The following is an 18,832-nucleotide window of genomic DNA, read 5'->3' as shown; positions in this document are numbered from 1 at the left end:
TGCCCAGGCGAAGACCACCCTGGGTAGTGAGGACCATCCTCTTTAGAACTGCGGTTGTAGCTGCCAAGGAGTAGCCAACAAGCACCAGATTTATGTGCACTTTGAAAGAAGCACCTTTACCATTGGCTTTTTGAGCGGCGCTGTCGCTAGGGAGCGAGCACCGCCTCGGGGAGCAGCCTGGGCACTGGCTCCTGGCAGCCCCGGAGCAGGGCGCACACCGTGGCGCGCTTTGGGCGGCTCCGCGCGCTGTCGCCCCTGCGGCCGGCACTGTCCCCCAGCTCGGCTTCCAGAGACGCTGCACAGACTCTCGCCTCTGGCCACCGGCTCCTACTGCTGCCGCCCAGAGGACAGACGAGCCTCTGCCCGTGATTTCCCCGCGGCGCGGCGCTGCGGAAAGCGGAGCGGGTGGGCGCAAGCTGCAGGACGCGATGGAGTTCTCCCCTCGCCTCGGAGTTGCCTGAGTTAGTAGAGCCTCGCGGGGTTCCCTGCTCCCTGCTCCCTGTTTCCTTCGGGCTCGCGGCTCATCATTCACTCGGTTGCTGCCCACCGCTGTGCCAGGGAGCCCAGGCTCCAGACCTCTTGTCCCGGGTACATTTGGGGGCAAAGGAGGGCTAAACCCAGCCAAGGCGCACTGTCTTCTCTCCGCTGACCCATCTTTTTCTCCATGGCGTCTCGTCAACAAACCCGAATCCAGGCTTACCTGGAGAAAAACAAGATCGGTCCTCTCTTTGAGGTAAGGAGCCCTGGTAGGGAACGACCTCGCTGCCTTTTGGGGTTGGGGTGCAGAAATACAATCAGAATCCCCTTAAGTGAAGGTAGGGTGCAGAGCAAATGCGCGCGCGAGAGAGCCCTGCCCGGCTAGCTGTTCTGGAAGGCGGCCGGTGGGCACTTGGCCAGTTACCTGGACACTGACAGGTGAGCTCTGGAGGGTCCAACCTTAGTCTAGCAGGACAGTTGGAGCCATCCGAATGTCCTGCATCTAGTAGCCATATGGTAGGGCTCACACAGGGTGAGACATGTTCAATTCAGATGTACATCTTCTGACTGTCTTACACACACACACACACACACACACACACACACACACACACACACACCTGGAATTCACACTCTCTTGAATTTTAATTTTTTTCTTTTAAATATGGGCAGTAATAGAACCTGAAAAGATGGAGGAAGTGCCCATGGAGAAAGAATATGTTAAACTGGAGGGAAGCTGGTCCATTGGGAACCTGATAGTGATCTGTGGCTGTAACTAGTACCCTTTGCATAGCAGAACCTACCTGTGCTCAGAGAGGAAAGGAGCAGAGATGGGTTCTAGGAAAGCATGCCTGTTTTCTGAGGAGACTGTCTTGAGTTGTTTTCTTTTGCCTTCAAATGATGACAAAACACAGGGGAGGTAAAAAGAGCGTGAGCAAGAGCAAAATTGCGACCTAGGGGCAGAAAACTGGGTACTCTTTCGCTGAGTCCTCAGGTTGCCAGGGTGCTGGCTGGGTGCTGGAGATTGGGGAGTGAGGTCAGGTATTCGGGTGGCAAGGCTCACCAGGGAGGGATGCCCCAGGTTCCTTACTCTCGTGGTCCACTATTCTAGATAAGAACCAGCTAGAGGTGAGCCAGAGGAGGGACCTCCCTCCCTCTCCCAACACACACACCTGGAAAGCAGCTGCAGATCTCTTAGGCTGAAGAGCTGGGGAGAAAGGGGAAGAGACAGTACTGGCATCCGAGAATAGAGCAGCTTCTTGGACACCAGAGTGGCAGAGATCTGCAGAGAGAGAGAAGAACAGTAATGCGAATTAATGTCTCTGCTTGAAACGGCTCACAGGGCAAGGGGGTCAAGTAGGTCTTTTTTCCTGGGGAGGACAGGTTTTCAAAATCCTGAAGTTTTCCTGCCCAACCTTAAGTTAATGTGGCAACATCTCGAAAATTCTGAGCATTTTTCCTACAAAAACTCTGTTAAAGAGACCTCAAAGTCTTACGGGTCTCTCTCTCTTTCTTTTCTTTTCTTTTTTTTTTTTTTTGTTTGTTTGTTTGTTTCAAAATGCTGGCAAAGGAACTCTTGCTTCTGCTAAATTGGAACCCTCCAGTCTTGTGAGCCTTCCTTTACCCTTAGTGTAATGATTACAAATTACAGGCAGCCTCACATCAGCAAAACATGGAAAGGTAGAAGCTGAATATCAAATAATATATATACTGCATGAAAATGACAACACAAACACATTTAGACTGTATTCATTGGCTGGCATCCTGGAATATAAAGCACAATTAGCCATGGAAAAATAGACATCCTTCTCACATTTTAAAACTCCCATTGTTCTTTCCAAGTGATAATAATGGAATTAATTTTCCACATATTTAGGAAATAAGTTCAGCTTGATATTTATGAGTTGTCTTCTCCTCTTTAATGATCAGTGGCTAATTCCTCACTGAAGTGACAGAGGAAATTGTTTCATGAAAACTTCATCTCTCCTCATCTAAACCCAACACAATTCTTTGCTTTGTAGTTTACTGAGTGCACATTACAGAATCCCTGTTGGCCTGGGTTGAAGTGATGGGTAGTTAAGTTTTAAGGGCTGATGTGCACTTTCCATAACTGAAGTGATCAAAGCATAGGAAGTCCTCTGCTGAGAGCAGGCTGGGCTCAGATGCTCAGGCAACAATTGTGTGACACAACTTGGCTCTGAGAGTAGAGTTAGCCAATGATACACAGCTTGGCTCTGAGAGTAGAGTTAGCCAATGATACACAGCTTGGCTCTGAGAGTAGAGTTAGCCAATGATACACAGCTTGGCTCTGAGAGTAGAGTTAGCCAATGATACACATCTGGGGACTCTCACCGATTTGTCATCGATTTCTCCTCAAGTTAGAGAGTCAGTGTAGAAGTCAGATGTGGTGGCTACACTTGTCATACTGGTACTTGTGAGGCTGCAGAATAGTGCTCACCATGGTCGCCAGGTCAGTCTGAGCTTTATAAATAATTCAAAGGTAGTCTGGGCTCCAGAGCAATGCCTGTCACAAATACAGCAAGCCCCCAAACTAACCAAAGCAAAGCAAAGCAAAGCAAAGCAAAGCAAAGCAAAGCAAAGCAAAGCAAAGCAAACCAACCAAACAAACAAAAAACCAGAGTGCAGAATTACAATCTGTAAGATAGATGTTGGTGATCTAAAATTCCCGTGACTCAGTGATTCTCAGAACTGACTCGGAAGCTCAGTGGAGGCTCCCTGGGATGTGGACCAAGAGTACTACAACAGATTGCTACAGTTCTTGGGCCACATTTTCAGAAATAATAATGCAAGCTTCAATTTCTTTTAATAACCCATCAGTTAAAATAGGCATCTCACATGCTTATCACCCACACTGTTGTCTGGAGGGTCAAGGGTTAGTAGCACAGAGTTCTTCAGTTATCAAAACATGCAGTATCTGAAAGTGTGTCCCACTGTGGGCTTTGTGTGTGAGGAATGTTAGGAGAAAACTCTTTTTTCTTTCAATAGTGAAATACTTTAAAGAGAGCTTATTACATTTATTTAAAGAATATCAAATAGGAAAGATAACCTCCTCTTTGGTTGGATGTTATCTAGATTTTCTGAATTTTTTTAAAAGATTACACAGCCATGGCTATCCCGGCTAGAGCTTCATAGGTAGACCAGGTTGTCTTCCCAGGGATCCACTTGCCTCTGCCTCCCAAATGCTGAAATTAAAGGCTTGCTTCACTATGCCAGGCTTGAATTTTTTAAACTTTAAAATTTGCTTACTCAGTTTCTGCACGTAGTTTATCTCTTAGTATTGGCTTTATCACTAATACTTTGTCATGTGTGATGCTTTAAAAAATGCTGTATTAGCCGGCAGTGGTGGCGCAAGCCTTTAATCCCAGCACTCTGGAGGCAGAGCCAGGCGGATCTCTGTGAGTTCGAGGCCAGCCTGAGCTACCAAGTGAGTCCCGGGAAAGGTGCAAAGCTACACAGAGAAACCCTGTCTTGAAAAAAAAAAAATGCTGTATTCACCTCCAAAATAAATGGAAACTAACTTTGATTTGAAGTGATCTAGAAACATACATTTAAACTGCCTTTAAATATGACTAAAATCAGTTTGAAGCATTACAAACCGTGCCTTAACAATCATTGCATAAGAGTCCTGAGTGATGATATTTTAAAAGATTATGAGCATACGTAAGATGAAAATGACTTGCATTCCACAAACTCTGAAATTTATGTAGCATGTAATAATTTCCATTTCCCTTTGGCTTGTTAAAGACAAGCAAGCAGTCTGGGCATTTAGTTTATCAGGAGTGTTTCACAGAGCTGTCATACCGTAGAACTGTAACTTTGCTCACTTTAAAATTTACATATAAGTTCTTATTTAACTGGTAAGGTACAAAACAGTTCATGTCCCATGAAAGTGGAGTAGTTTTATAACGTATGTACAGTGTGTGGTGTGAAAACAGAGTTGTATCAAACCCCAAGGCCAGTATGTTTCTTTAAAAAAAAAAAAATACAGTGCTTAGAAATTCTGCACCTGAGGCTGGGCGGTGGTGGCGCACGCCTTTAATCCCAGCACTCGGGAGGCAGAGCCAGGCGGATCTCTGTGAGTTCGAGGCCAGCCTGGGCTACCAAGTGAGTTCCAGGAAAGGCGCAAAGCTACACAGAGAAACTCTGTCTTGAAAAACCAAAAAAAAAAAAAAAAAAAAAAAAAAAAAAGAAATTCTGCACCTGAATTGCCTGACATTTACCTGCATAGGGAACTAACTAGCATGGCCCCTTTTGTCTCTAGTAGAAACTATTTAACTTAGTTCCTGAGAAATTATGTGATGTGGAGCATCAAAATCTCTCATTTTTCATACAAGAGCTACGCACTTACTGGTTTCCCCCATTTTCATTAAATATACAGTAATTATTTACTGGTTACTGGTTGGAAACACTCAACCAGCCATGCATGCTGGTTCTAGCTTCACCTGAGAGTATGACATCCTGAACTAGTTCAAAGTAGAATAGTAAGGACACTCACATATTTTCACAGAAATTTCAAGTCTATGTGTGCTGACTGTGTGGCCAGCTAAACTCACTATATTTCTTTGAGTATGGTCTAACTCTTTCCAAGTAGAATGGAGTCACTTTCTCATCACGTTCATAGTTCAGTGTCCTACTACTCATATGGCCTAAATTTGTGTGAACTGATTTGCTGCATACAGGGTGAGTTGGACTCATGACCAGATCTGGGGCATCCCGGGACCCGTCTTTGTACATTATGCTGTTGTACTGCTTGCTCATCTCTGGTACCTACACATATGGAAGCCCAAACTCCAGTCTGCTTCCATCCTTCCCAAACTCATTACTTTTCTTGGTTAATATAAGTTATAGTCTGAAAAGTATGCCCTGCTCTTGTAATGGAGCCGTCCTAGATGTGGAGATTTACACATAGTGATGGCTGTGGTTGGTATATGGCTATATAGGGTACAGGAGGCTACAAGTTACTCCTTGCTAAACTCAAGAGGTGAGCTCCATGCCCACATAATTCTGAAAGACTTATGTAATTTTAGTAAAATGCTTCCAGGGGAGAAGGCATAAAAATAACAGCTTGATACTTAGAAAGTCTTCAAGTTAATGATAAGCCAATACATTTTTGGAGCATCTTGTCAGAGATTACTCCCCAGATCTTGAATTTATAAAGACTTTTCTTGTTTCTAAATTTATATTAATCTTTATAATCCTGGAACAGTTAGAGAACCATATATAAGATAAGATATTCATTTAAATAAAGTTTTTCTAAGTCAAAGTTAATACATTTCTATTAATTTACCTTAAAATAATCTTAAAAATGTATATGACATGTTTTAGGATATTAGTCCATTTATTTTTTAATTATACCTTATTCTGTCTTCTTTTCAGTTAGTTTATAAGGAAATAAAATGACTCCAAAATGAAATAGTGCTGGGGATGTAGCCCAGTGGGAAGCACTTGCCTTTTATACACAAGGTCTGTTTCAGTCCTGAGCACTCCTCTCACCAACAAAAGAAGATAAAAGCCAACCAAAAAATCCCATAAAACAAACTTTAAATAGCTTATCACATAATTTTAAAAATAATGAAAGATGCACACAAAAATGGTATCAACATATTTGAAGAAGTAAGTAATGTCTCAGTGTTTGAAAGTCTATTCTAAGAGACTGTGATCCATGGAAATATGGGGCTTTGAAAATAATCTGGGCCTCCTTACTTCCTTAATATTTAGAATAACAGCCATCAGGCAGAATCATACAAAGAGCACAGCTAGGTGGGGCAGGTGGCTATGTGGACAAGATTCAGGGGTTGAGTGGAGCAATTGCTTGGCAGGACCAACACATTTTTTATATATGACATAATACAGGCATTGAGAAAGGAATTGCATTTATTGAAAATTATGCAAGCCAGTTTTCTCCCTGTTGAAGATATGAATCACAGATTCAAAATGCACAAAAGCTTGAATGTTAGAATAAAATTACAGGTACTGTGTAATCTCAGGACTTTCCATAACAGATTTGGAGATTTTAATTGCACTAAGGTGTCTGCACCCCATTCATATCCTTGCTCTGTTTACTGTGAGAAGTGGGAATAGCAACATCGAGTAGCAAGGAACACACTTGGTACCCAGATTGTGGTGTCTAAATTTCCTTCCCTGCTAGAAGAACCAGGTGGGCTGGAGAGATGGCTCAGTGGTTAAGAGCACTGGTTGCTCTTCCAGAGGACTCAGGTTCAATTCCCAGCACCCACATGACAGCTCACAACTGTCTGTAGCTGCAGTTCTAGAGGATTTAACTCCTTCACACAGACATAAATGCAGGCAAAACACAAATGCACGTGAAATAAAAATAAATAAAAATCAAATTTAAAAAAAGAAGAAGAACAAGGTATTCCTGGAGGAATGGTTGACCTCAGGTTTATATAAGATGAATGAACTTGGGCCATCTTACACCAGAAAGTAGTGTGTAGAGTAATGAGGTTGTCACAAGGACAGAGATACTAGTCTGAGGAAGCTCCAAAGCCACAGTCAAATGAGATCACAATACTGAATTAAACTAACAGTTTATCATACCGGATAAAATAGAATATTTTATTTCACTAAGAGTTAATGGACTACAGAATGTGTTTGATTCATGGAAGAAGAGAAAAGTTAATCAGTAGAAGTCCAGTAAGTAACATTTGAAGGGATAATAGATTGAGAAAATCACTACTTCCTCCTAACTCAGGCAAGAAAAAGTACTTGGTGCTGAAACTGATAAGTGAAAGTTGGATGAAGGATAAGATGTTATGTATTTCCCAGGAATTTTGCTACAAAATATTTACTAATTATAAATGAGAAGGTAACCTTCCAGTAAAGAAGCCTGGCGCAGACCGTTTTCTTCAAAAGATAATGTTTCCAACCAGCTGGTAGGGTCTTGTGCACTATGTGGATTGACATCATGGGTAAGAAAGGAAAATCTCTTCAAGGACTGGCCTTAGGAAGTGACCAGCACTACAGCCTTAAGGTCTGTGGTGTCTGAGCCCACTGGTCTTAAAGATTTTACAGTTGTCTGGAACTCTTCTAGTGACCAGAAGGACCTGTGTTTCTTGGTTCATCACACCATTCTCTCTTCAGCCTTAGTTTCCTATCCTTTCTATTTCTACTTGCTTCCTTGTTCTTCCACTGGCCACTGCCTCAGAATGTCACGTTCCTTCTCTTCAGGAGTCAAGCAGTGAGCCAGATTCCTGCTTTTTCAGTTCAATTTCAACTCATGTGCCTAGTGGGGCTCAGTCCAGGGGATTATGGGGCTCAGTCCATGAAACAAGACTTAGGGTCTGCAATGTGAATTTTCAGCAGGGGAGGCTGGGAACCCAAAGAGCACGTGAGAAGTTAAGGATCCAGTGTTTCTCCAGTGCTGAGTTTGCATTATAGGCAACTGCAAGGAAAGATCTATTCAACCCAGGTTATTGCTCTCTCTCAAAAAACAAGGCAAAAAATGAAAATCAAAACAAAATGTAGGGAAGTAGGGGAGACCTGGGATGACTGTGGGAGGAGGGGAGAAGGAATATGATCAAAATATATTGTATGGGAAAATGATTTAATAAAAGAAATGAAGCCCACTCCCATGTTATGAGATGGTGCACTGTACTTTCCTATGTCTCTATCTAAATAAATAATATTGTCACTAACTTTATATAAATATAAAAGGTTCCATACAATAATTAAACCATATTTACAAGAAAATAGAATGATTTGATTAACAGATCTCCAGAGAGGCCAAAGACAATGGAGTAGAGAGAGAAAACCATATAGGAACAGAATAAGCTTTGCTTCTTTAGGTATAGCGCATTCCCGGGTCCTTGGGGTGGAAAAGTCTGTGCAGATCACTTCCCTCTGTCTTCAGTGTGCCAAAGGCCAGTGCTCTCTTAGAAGCAGATAGTGTTTCATTTGCAGACAGGCTGCTAGCAGCACTGCTCTTTGCCTCTTCTTTGACTGTGAATGGAGACACTGGCAGCCTTGATGCTTTGTAACAGGGTCTGCTAATCATTCCACAGTTAGTGCCTCTGCCACATTGGTGCCTCTGTTCTCCTGCTGCTGTGCTTTTGAGTTACCAGCTCACCCAATGCTACTAAGTGTAGGTAAAGGAAGAGCATTTGCAAGAAAACTTTTATTGCAACACAAGGCGAGGCCTTGCAGGAGGTATCTCCCAACCTACTCACTAAGCCTGAGCAACCTGCTCTATAGTTAGAGAAGGGTGTTAGAACCAACTGCAGCACATCTTGCATGGATATCAAGGTTAGTGTTTGCACTGTTCATAAACATACCTCACATACAAATGAAGGTTTGGGCTTGCACAATCATAGCCTTGCCTCCACAACATTGGCCACAGCAGTCCCTCTGTCTTAGGTAGACAAGGTTGAAGAGTTTTCTAGAGTTCTGGTAGCTCATAACTCACCCCCCCCCCCGCCGCATATATACACATAACTTAAAAGTAAATATAAGAAAGAAAAAAGTAGATAAAATAATTGAGTAAACACTTTCTGTAAGGCAATGTATACAGGTGACACAACATCTTTAGGGAAATGCCAGATGAGCGCTCTGCTCACAGAATGAGGATGTCAAAGACAGTGTGGATGATGGTGTGCTCACAGAATAAAAATGTTAAAGACAGAGTGTGGATGATGGTGTGCTCACAGAATGAGGATGGTAAAGACAGTGTGGATGACGGTGTGCAGCAATGAGAACTTTTAGCCTGATAGTCAGAATGCAAAAGTGCACAACCATTTTGGAAAACAATTTGGCGGCTTTATTTCTTCAAACATATTTGTTAGGGTCTGGAGAGATGCCTTTGAAGTGAACAGCACTGGTTACTCTTGCAGAGGACCTGTATTTTGTTCCAGAACCCTTGTGGCAGCTCATTACCATCTGTATTTTCAATTCCAGGGCATCAAACATTCTTTTTGGCCTCTACAGACAGTAGGGATACATGTGATGCATGTGTATAAACATACATGAAACACACATTAAAAAAAAAACCTTTAATGCATGTTTATTAGTAATGCTCCTTGTACAAAGTGATGAATGTCATGATGACATTTTCATTTAACTGTGATGTATTCTTTGACCATATTTGCTCAGTTACCCTCTCACAGCGCTTCCTGCTGGTTCACCTTTGTTAGTATTACGTTTTCTGTCTGCCCTGGACCTTCTATTTTGCTTTCCCTTCCCACCAAATCTAGATCCAAATATGAGAAAAATGTTTCTGAATCTGGCTCATTTAGCTTCACATGATGACTTCTTTAATAGTTGTTTAAAATCTCATTATGTCTATATACCACATTTTCTTATCCGTTTGTTGACTTATGGATACTTGTGTTGATTCCATAAGTTGGCTGTTGTAAGTAGTACCAAAATTAATATTAAGATGCAGATATCTCTGTTGCTTAGCTTCTGATGGCCAAAGTTATGAAATATATGTGAATGGATAGTGTACATATATAATATAGTATTATTCAATAAAATATGGATTATTGATGTACACAATACATGCAAATTCCCCCAATAATTATATGAATGAAAAAGCTAAAAGCTTATATATTATGTGAGTTTGTTTATGTAATAGTGGCAAAATCATAAAAACAGGAAACAGACTTTCGATTTTCAGGCATTGAGATTTACATAGGGGAATGAGTAAAGTGAGTAGGACTCTGCTTTATCAACATGAGGATTCTCATGGAAATGGCAATGATCCTTGCATTTGAATTCTGTAAGTGTCAATATAGTGGTCATGGTATTATTCTTTATTTTAAGTGATATTCCCACCAGGGAACAGGAGAATCAGAAATAGGAGATTGCTTTGTATTACTTATCACAATTGCATATGCATCTACAATTACTTCAAAATAAAATTTTAATTAAAACGTTCCTAGTCTGTGCATGGTTAATTTTTAAGCACAGTGAGAAAATAACTGAGAAAATAATCTTAAAGGAGGAAGGTGGATTTTGAGTCATGATGTCAGGCCATGGTCACTTGGACTATTTTCTCTCAGGCCTGCGGTGAAAGGTACATCACCGTGAAAGGAATGGGAAGAAGCCCACCGAACTCGTGAAGGCTGTGAAACAGAGGAAGAAAGAGGCAGAAGAAGGGGCAGTGTTTTAGTATTGATGTACCCCCAGGGGCAGGTCTCCAAAGATGAGCTTCCTTCGTCTTGACTCATAAACCTAAAATGTCTGCCTCTTCTGCACAGCACCGTCACCTGGGGAGCAAGCCTTCCATATGTGTGTTTTGGGGGGCACATTTAGGTTCTAAACCATAACATTGTCTCATATATCATGTCTTAATTCAAAAGGCCTTAGGTTCCATAATGGAACAAATAAAGAAAATCAGAGAATTGGATTACTGGAAGGTAAAATGATCAAAATGTAGATCGACTGGACAAACTCAAAGTCTTTAGGCCTTTTCTATATCTAACAAAAATACCAATAAATCCTTAAATTTAGAAATTGGAAAGTTGTACACTTCCAAGCGAAACAAATCTTACTGATCCTCCAGCTACCCATAAAAACATCACATAATACTGCAGTATATTTACACTACATGATGCAAATTACTAAAGGAATCCAGGAATCCAACATTTAGAAATTGTGTTCCAGTAAATATGAGTGTATTATTCATTTTGATGTGTAAATATAGTTACTCTATTAACATTGCTGGAATTTTTATATTGGAAATTTGTTTAAATATATCATAAATTAAAAGTACTCTTGAGATTAGGTTACCACACTTAAAACAACAGTTTCAGATCCATCCATTTTCCTGGAAACTTCAAAGTTTCATTTTCTTGTGGCTGAATAAAAGTATATTATGTATATATACCACCTTTTCATGGTCCATTCATCTGTTGGTGCACAATCTAGGGTGATTCCATTTCCTTGCTTTTATGAATAGAGCACATACATGCAAGTAACTCTGTCATGGTTTTCAAATCTTATGGGCATATGCTATGTATTCTCTTTCACATATGGGTACTAGCTTCCAAGGTATATACATGTGTGTGTGTGTGTGTGTGTGTGTGTGTGTGTGTGTGTATGTGTGTGTGTGTGTGTGTGTAGCTCATGAAACTAGAGGATTATTAATAGAGAAAAAAGTGTCGAGGAAATGAGGAAGGACAATAGGACAGAACTGTTAGGGTGGAAGGTTAAGGCATGAGGAGGATCAAGGAGATGAAGAACCTGGGGTAGGAGATCACAGCAAGACAGTTATGCTTAAAATACTATAATGAAGCTTTTTTAATGCTAATTTAAACAACACAAATATGAATCAACAAAAACTCAAGAATTATATGAGTAATTATACATATTAATGTAATTCAGTGTGATAGTGCAAAACATATATACAGCATGTAATAATCAAATTCAATTTTTTCTTTTATACACCCTTCCTTTTCATCCTTTCTAATCTTTGTAGTTACTGTACTACATTCAAATCACTTTTCTTTAGCTTCCACAGATAAGAGAGAAGATACAGTGTGTGTAAGTCAGCTTTCTTTTGCTGTAGCAAGCCCAAGAAATCTCTTTTGAAGAACAGTCAAGATCCTAAGTATAATATGATACTTGAAAAGAACTCTTTGAAACAGTAGTTTCATTTGTAGAAATGTGTTGTACAGAAATCTTTGCACACATGTAAAAAATTTATAAGAATATTAATTGCACAGTATTTGAAATGGTCAGAACTTGTGAATAAACTAGTGCCTGTAGATAATAATAAATAGTTGGATCAGTTTGAAATCATATTTTGAAATAAATACATCTATTAAAGATAATCAAATTGTTACTCACATGCAGAGTTCACATACTGACATTTAAAAGTATAGTTATAGGTGAATGAGTCTTAGAATACTAGTGTGCCCTGATACATACTGAAGTTAAATATGAAAAAGATTTCACATTAAAACATTTAGAATTTACCTCCTTTTGTATGTATAGACACATTTAAAGGGAAGTACGGAGAACCATCGGTTGTCATAGAAATTGGTGAGGGAATCCTTGTCTGCCCTTTGGGAGCATGTTTTAGCACCCGAATTGTGAGTGTGGGTTTTCAGTGTCTGTGTAAGGGTAGACAGACATGGCCACAGACCCTGTGCTGGTTTATATTGATTGTCAACCTGATAGAATCAAGTATCACCTCAGAGACCAACCTCTGGGCATGTTTGTGAAGGAGTTTCTGGATTAACTTAATTGTATGAAGGATGGATCAAAGAATGTTTCTTTGTACCCTAAATTGAATGTTCTAAAACATTCATATATTGCACTTATATTAAACAATGTAACTAATTATTTGTGTGTGTATTTGTGTGGAGTGTATATGTGTGTCTGTGCATTCACGTGTGTGGGCACATGTGGGTGCATATGTAGACCAGAAATTAATATCTAGTGTCTTCCTTGATCACTGCCCACTTTATTTATTGAGGCAGGGTCCTTGGCTAAATCTAGAGCTCAATCACATCTAGTTAAGATTGTTAGCTTGTCCTGAGTGCCGTGAACCTCTGGACTACAGGCAAGCCATCTCCCTTGCCTGGATTTTCTGAACATGCTTGGGATTAACTCTGGTCCTCACGGTTGGGCCACAAGCATTTGTCTTTCTTGCCTTCTCCCAAGCCCCCATATACTCAATTTTATTTGAAAGGATATTAGACCTGGTAATCACGGTATCTTTCTTTTCCTCCCTTTATTGAAAATAGATTCTTTTCTCACATAATATCCTGATTATAGCTTCCCCTCCCTCTACTCCTCCCAGTTTCTCCACCACCACACTCCCCACACATCCACATCCACTCCCTTTCTGTCTCTCATTAGAAAAGAACAGACTTCTAAAAGATAAAAGTAAAATATAAAAGGGACACTTTGCTCAGCCTGGGAGGAGGGGACTAGACCTGCCTGGACTGAATCTACCAGGTTGAACATCAATCCTCAGGGGAGTCTTTGCCATGGAGGAGATGGGAATGGGGGGTGGGCTGGGGGAATGCGGGGAGAGGGGGAGAGCAAGGGAATTCGTGGCTGATATGTAAAATTAAATTAAATTATAAAATAAAAAGTAAAATATAAACAAAATAAAATATAATAATATAAAACAAAAACTAGCACATCAGAGTTGGACTAAGATAAATAAACAGAAGGAAAAGAACCCAAGAGGAGGCACAAGAATCAGAGATCTAATTGTTTGCACTCTGGAATCCCATAAAAACACTAAACTGGAAGCCATAATATATATGTAGGGGACCTGGTACAGACCTTGCAGGCCCTATGCTGCCCCAGTCTGTGAGTTCATATGAGCTTTGCTCACATTCATGTAAAGGACATTGTTTTCTTAGTGTCCTCCAACCTTTCTGGATCTAGCACCCTTCCCATCTCCTCTTCTGTGGGGCTCCCTGATCCCTGAGGAACAGAATTTAATAGAGAAATCCCATTTAAGGCTGTGTGTTCCAAAGTCTATCTCTTGGCATAATGACTAGCTGTGGGTCTCTGCATTTCTTCCCATCTGCTGTGGGAGGAAGCTTCTGTGATGATGGATGAGCAAGGCACTAAACTATGAGTATAGCAGAATGTCATTAGGAGTCATTTTATAGCTACATTTGGTGGGGTTTTTTTGTTTTGTTTTTGTTTGTTTCTTTATTTGTTTGTTTGTTTTGAGTGATTTTTTTTTACCCCAGGACCCTAGGCTATCTAATCTCTGGTTACTGGTCAGGAAATCAGTGTTGGGTACAGGTTCAATCTTGTAGAGAGGATCTTAAGCCAAATTAGGTATTGGTTGGTTATTCCCATGAGCTTTGTGCCACCATTGCCCTAGCATATCTTGTAGGCAGGATACCATTGTAGATCAAAGCATTTGTGGCTGGCTTGGTATTTATGTTTCTCTTTTGGTAACATGCAGAGGACCTTCCTGTACCAATGACACTAGGACTACGGGGTGAAGGCTCTATGTAGGCACCAGTTCAACTTCTTCATATTGTAGGTGTTGTCTTCAGCAATGGAGGCTTGATGTCAGTTTGTGGGGAGTGACCTATATTCTTGCCAACAGCCTGAGTTGTTTAGGGATTCCTATGGGACTCCTTTGGCCAACAACTCAATTAGATGTTACACAATCCTGTTCTATAAACTTAATTTGGTGAGAAGAGATGGCCAGTTAAAACTGTATCCTCCATTATTTGTCAATTTCATTTAGAGTGCATATATATATATATATATATATATATATATATATATATATATATACACACACACATACATACATATTAGGAGGTTTATACTTTATTAGGTTTCCATGTTACCCCTCAAGTGCCCTATTTAGCTATCTCTTGCCATATTCACTCCCTCATCTTCCTTTTTCCTTCTCCTCTTCACTTCATCCTTCCATTCCAACCTCTCCCCACATCCATCCACAACTCTATTCTATTTCTTTTTCCTAAGAAGACGAGAACTATTTTACCTTCAAGTCCCCTTCTCTATTCCTACCATCTGTGGTTCTATGGATTGCAGCTTGGTTATCATTGACCTAACAGCTAATATCTACTTATAAGTGAATATATACCATAATTGTCTTTCTCTGTTTGGGATACCTCACTCAAGATGATTGTTTCTAGTTCTATCCATTCATCTGTAAATTTCATGACTTATTTTTTTGATAGCTAAGTAATATTCCATTGTGTAAATGTACCGTATTGTATTTACCCATTCTTCTGTTGAGGGACATCTAGGTTGTTTTCAATTTCTGGTTATAATGAATAGAGCAGCAATGAAAATGGTTGAGCAGGTGTCTCTGTGGTAGGATGAAGCATCCTTCAGGAATATGCCCTAGAGTGGCATAGCTGTACCTCAAGGTAGATTGATTTTCATCTTCCTGAGGACCACTGACTTCCATAGAGGTTGTAAAAGTTTGCACTTCTATGAACAATGGAGGAGTGTTCCCCTTACTCTGCTTCCTCACCAGCGTGTCACTTGTTTTATTCATCTTAGTCATTCTGACTGGTGTAAAATGAAATCTCAAAGTAGTTTTTATTTGCATTTTTTGATAGCTAAGGATGCTGAAAATGTCTTTAAGTGTTTCTTAGCCATTTAAGTTTTCTCTATTGAGAATTCTCTAGTTCTGTACCCAGTTTCTAAGTTGGGTTTTTTTCTTGATATCTAGTTTTCTGAGTTCTTTATATATTTTTGGATAATAGTCCTATATACGATGTGGAGTTGGTAAAAATCTTTTCCCTTTCTATAAGCTGCTGTTTTGTCCAAATGATGGTGTCCTTTGCCTTACAGAAGCTTCTCAGTTTCATGAGGTCCCATTGATTAATTGTTGACCTTAGTGCCTGCACTAACAATGTTCTATTTAGAAAATATTTTGCTGTGCCAATGTGTTCAAGGCTATTCCCCACTTTCCTTTCTATTAGGTTCAGTGTAACTGGTTTTATGTTGAGGTCTCTGATCCACTTGAACTTGAATTTTGTGCAAGGTGATAAGTATGGATTTATTTGCATTCTTCTACATGCAGACATCCAGCTTGACCAGCACCATTTGTTGTTCTGGGATATTTGTTTGTACTGTGAAACCCAGAGACTGTGTTAATAAAATCAACCTTGGATCAGGGGGTAGAGCCAGCAACTAGTTGACAGGAATTAACCATAGAGAGTACAGAGGAGCCAGGGAGATGGACAGAGAGACTCACAGGAAGGAGTAGGGAGGGGCTTGGAATTTCACTGATTTTTGGTTTGGGACTGCTGGAGAACACTCTCTTGCTGGGTCTCTGGCCAGAAAGGAAGGTTGGCTGATTGCTTCTCAGCCTCTCTGCTCCAGCAGGTTTTCACCCCAACATTTGACTCCAGAGACTTTATTGATAAATAGAACAACTTAGATAAAAGCAGCAATTTGTTGAAGATGCTGTATTTTCCCAGTGTATATTTCTGGCTTCTTTATCAAACATCAGGTGTCCATAGTTGTCTAGATGTATGTCTGTGTCTTTAATTCAATCCCATTGATCAACATATCTGTTTTTGTTTTAATACCATGCTATTTTTATTACTATAGCTCTGTAGTATGAATTGAAATTGGGGATAGTGATACCTCCAGCAGATCTTTTATTATTCAGGATTGTTTTAGTTATCTTCATTTTTTTTAGTGTGTTTTCATAAGAAATTGAAAATTTTCCTGTCAAGATCTGTGAGGTATTGTGTTGAAATTTTGATGGGGAGTGTGTTGAATCTGTAGATTGCTTTTGGTAGGATGGCCATATTTTACTATATTAATCCTACTTATCCATGAGCTTGGGAGATCTTTTCAGCTTCTGATATCTTCAATGACTTGTTATTTTTTATTATACATTATTATTATATTGCTTGGTTTCCAAGATAGTTTATATTATTTAAGGCTACTACGAAAGGCGTTTTTTTTCCCTGATTTCTTTCTTAGTCCATTTATTATTTGTATATAGGAAGGCTGCTGATTTTTGTGAGTTAATCAAGCTAATAGTTGGAAGTGTTTCTCATGTGTAGAAGTTTCCTAATGGAACTTTTAGGACACATGCATATTATCATATTATCTGCAAATAAAGAGTTTAATTTCTTCCTTTCAAATTCTATTTGTGTGTGTGTGTGTGTGTGTGTGTGTGTGTGTGTGTGTGTGTGTTTGTTTTTGAAAATACAGGGTTTCTCTGTGTTGCTCTGGCTATTCTGGAACTCTCATTGTAGACCAGACTGGCTTTGAATTCACAGAGATCCTCCTATGTCTGCCTCCTCCTCCTCCTGAGTCCTGGGATTAAAGGCATGTACCACCACCACCCAGCGCCTTTCAAGTTCTTATCCCTTTAATCTCCTCCAGATTTTTTATTGTTCTCCATAAGACTTCAAGTACTATATGGAATATATATTGAGAGAGTGAGCAGCCTTTTCTTGTTCCTGATTTTAGTGGAATTGCTTTGATTTTTCTCTCCATTTAAGTTAATGTTGGCTATGGACTTACTGTAAACTGTCTTTTTTATATTTAGGTATGTCCCTTGTATCCCTAATCTCTCCAGGACTTTGATCATGAAAGGGTATTTTATTTTTGTCGAAGGCCTTTTCTGCATCTAATGAGATGATCAAGTGGCTTTTGTCTTTCAGTTTGTTTGTATTATGGTGGTTTTACGTATGTTGAACCATCCTTGTATTGCTTGGATGAAACCTACTTGATCTTGGTGGATGATTTCTTTGATGTGTTCTCAGATTCAGTTTGCAAGAATTTTATTGAAAAAATTTGAACCTATGTTCTTAAGGACATTTGTCTGTAATTCTCTTTCTTTGTTGGATCTTTATGTGGTTTGGGTGACACAGGTAACTGTGGCCTCACCAAGTCAATTGGAAATGTTCCTTCTGTTTCTGTTTTGTGGAATAATTTGAGGAGTATTGGAGTACTGTCATTAATTCTTCTTTGACAGTCTAGTAGACTTCTGTGCTAACACCGTATGGCAGGCTTTTTTTTGGGGGGGTTGGGTGACTTAATGACTCCCTTGGGTTGGTTGTAGGTCTGTTAAATCTTGCTTTAACATTTTAAGTGGTATGTATTGAGAAAACTATTGTGTATAGATTCTCCAATTTAGTGGAGTATAGGTTTTTAAAACATGTCCTTAAGATTCTCTGAATTTCCTATGTCTGTTATTATGCTCCTCCTTTTTTTTTTCTAATTTTGTAATTCTCTCTATGCTTTTTAGCCAGTTTTCATAAGGGTTGGTCAATCTTAATGATTTTTTCAAAGAATCATCTCTTTGTTTCATTGATTCTTTGAATCGTTTTTTTGTTGTTGTTGCTGTTATTGTTTCTATTTTATTGATTTCAGCCCGGAGTTTATTTCCTTCCATTTACTCTTTTACTGCCTTTTGGATGTGGTTTCTTCTCTGTGTTCTAGAGCTTTCAGGTGTGCTGTTAAATAGCTATTATGAGATCTATCCAATTTATGTATGTAGGCACTTAGTGCTATGGTTTTGCCTCTTAGAACTGCCGTTCTTGTGTCCCTTAAGTCTGAGTATGTTGTGTATTCATTTTCATTTGATTCTAGAAAATCTTTATTTTTTAATTCCTGTCTTGACCCATTTTTCATTTCATAGTGAGTTGTTCAGTTTCCATGAGTTTATAGGCTTTCTGTTGTTTCTGTTATTGTTAATATCCAGTTTTAATCAGAGGTGGTGTTCAGATGGATGCAGGGTGTTATTTAATTTTCTTGTATCTGTTGAGACTTGCTTTGTGACTGAGTTTGTGTTCAATTTTGGAGAGATTTCCATGAGTTCCTGAGGGAAAAAAAATATTCTTTTATACTTGGGTAAAATGTTCTGTAAATATATGTTAGGTCCATT

General features: G+C 39.6%; 1 protein-coding gene across 1 annotated transcript in view; it reads left to right on the top strand.

Moving 5' to 3' along the window:
- Positions 1-470: 470 nt before the first annotated feature.
- Positions 471-18,832, top strand: part of LOC131903435 (uncharacterized protein C8orf34 homolog) — a 152,796-nt gene continuing 134,434 nt past the window's right edge. Inside the window, exon 1 of the mRNA XM_059254009.1 lies at positions 471-733. Coding sequence (XP_059109992.1) covers positions 665-733 — 69 coding nt within the window. The 5' untranslated portion in view covers positions 471-664. The remainder of the gene's footprint in view (positions 734-18,832) is intronic.

The sequence above is a fragment of the Peromyscus eremicus genome, chromosome 2 (assembly GCF_949786415.1).
Source record: "Peromyscus eremicus chromosome 2, PerEre_H2_v1, whole genome shotgun sequence".
In the NCBI taxonomy this organism is placed as follows: domain Eukaryota; kingdom Metazoa; phylum Chordata; class Mammalia; order Rodentia; family Cricetidae; genus Peromyscus; species Peromyscus eremicus.
This window is presented reverse-complemented; position numbering and strand designations above follow the sequence as displayed.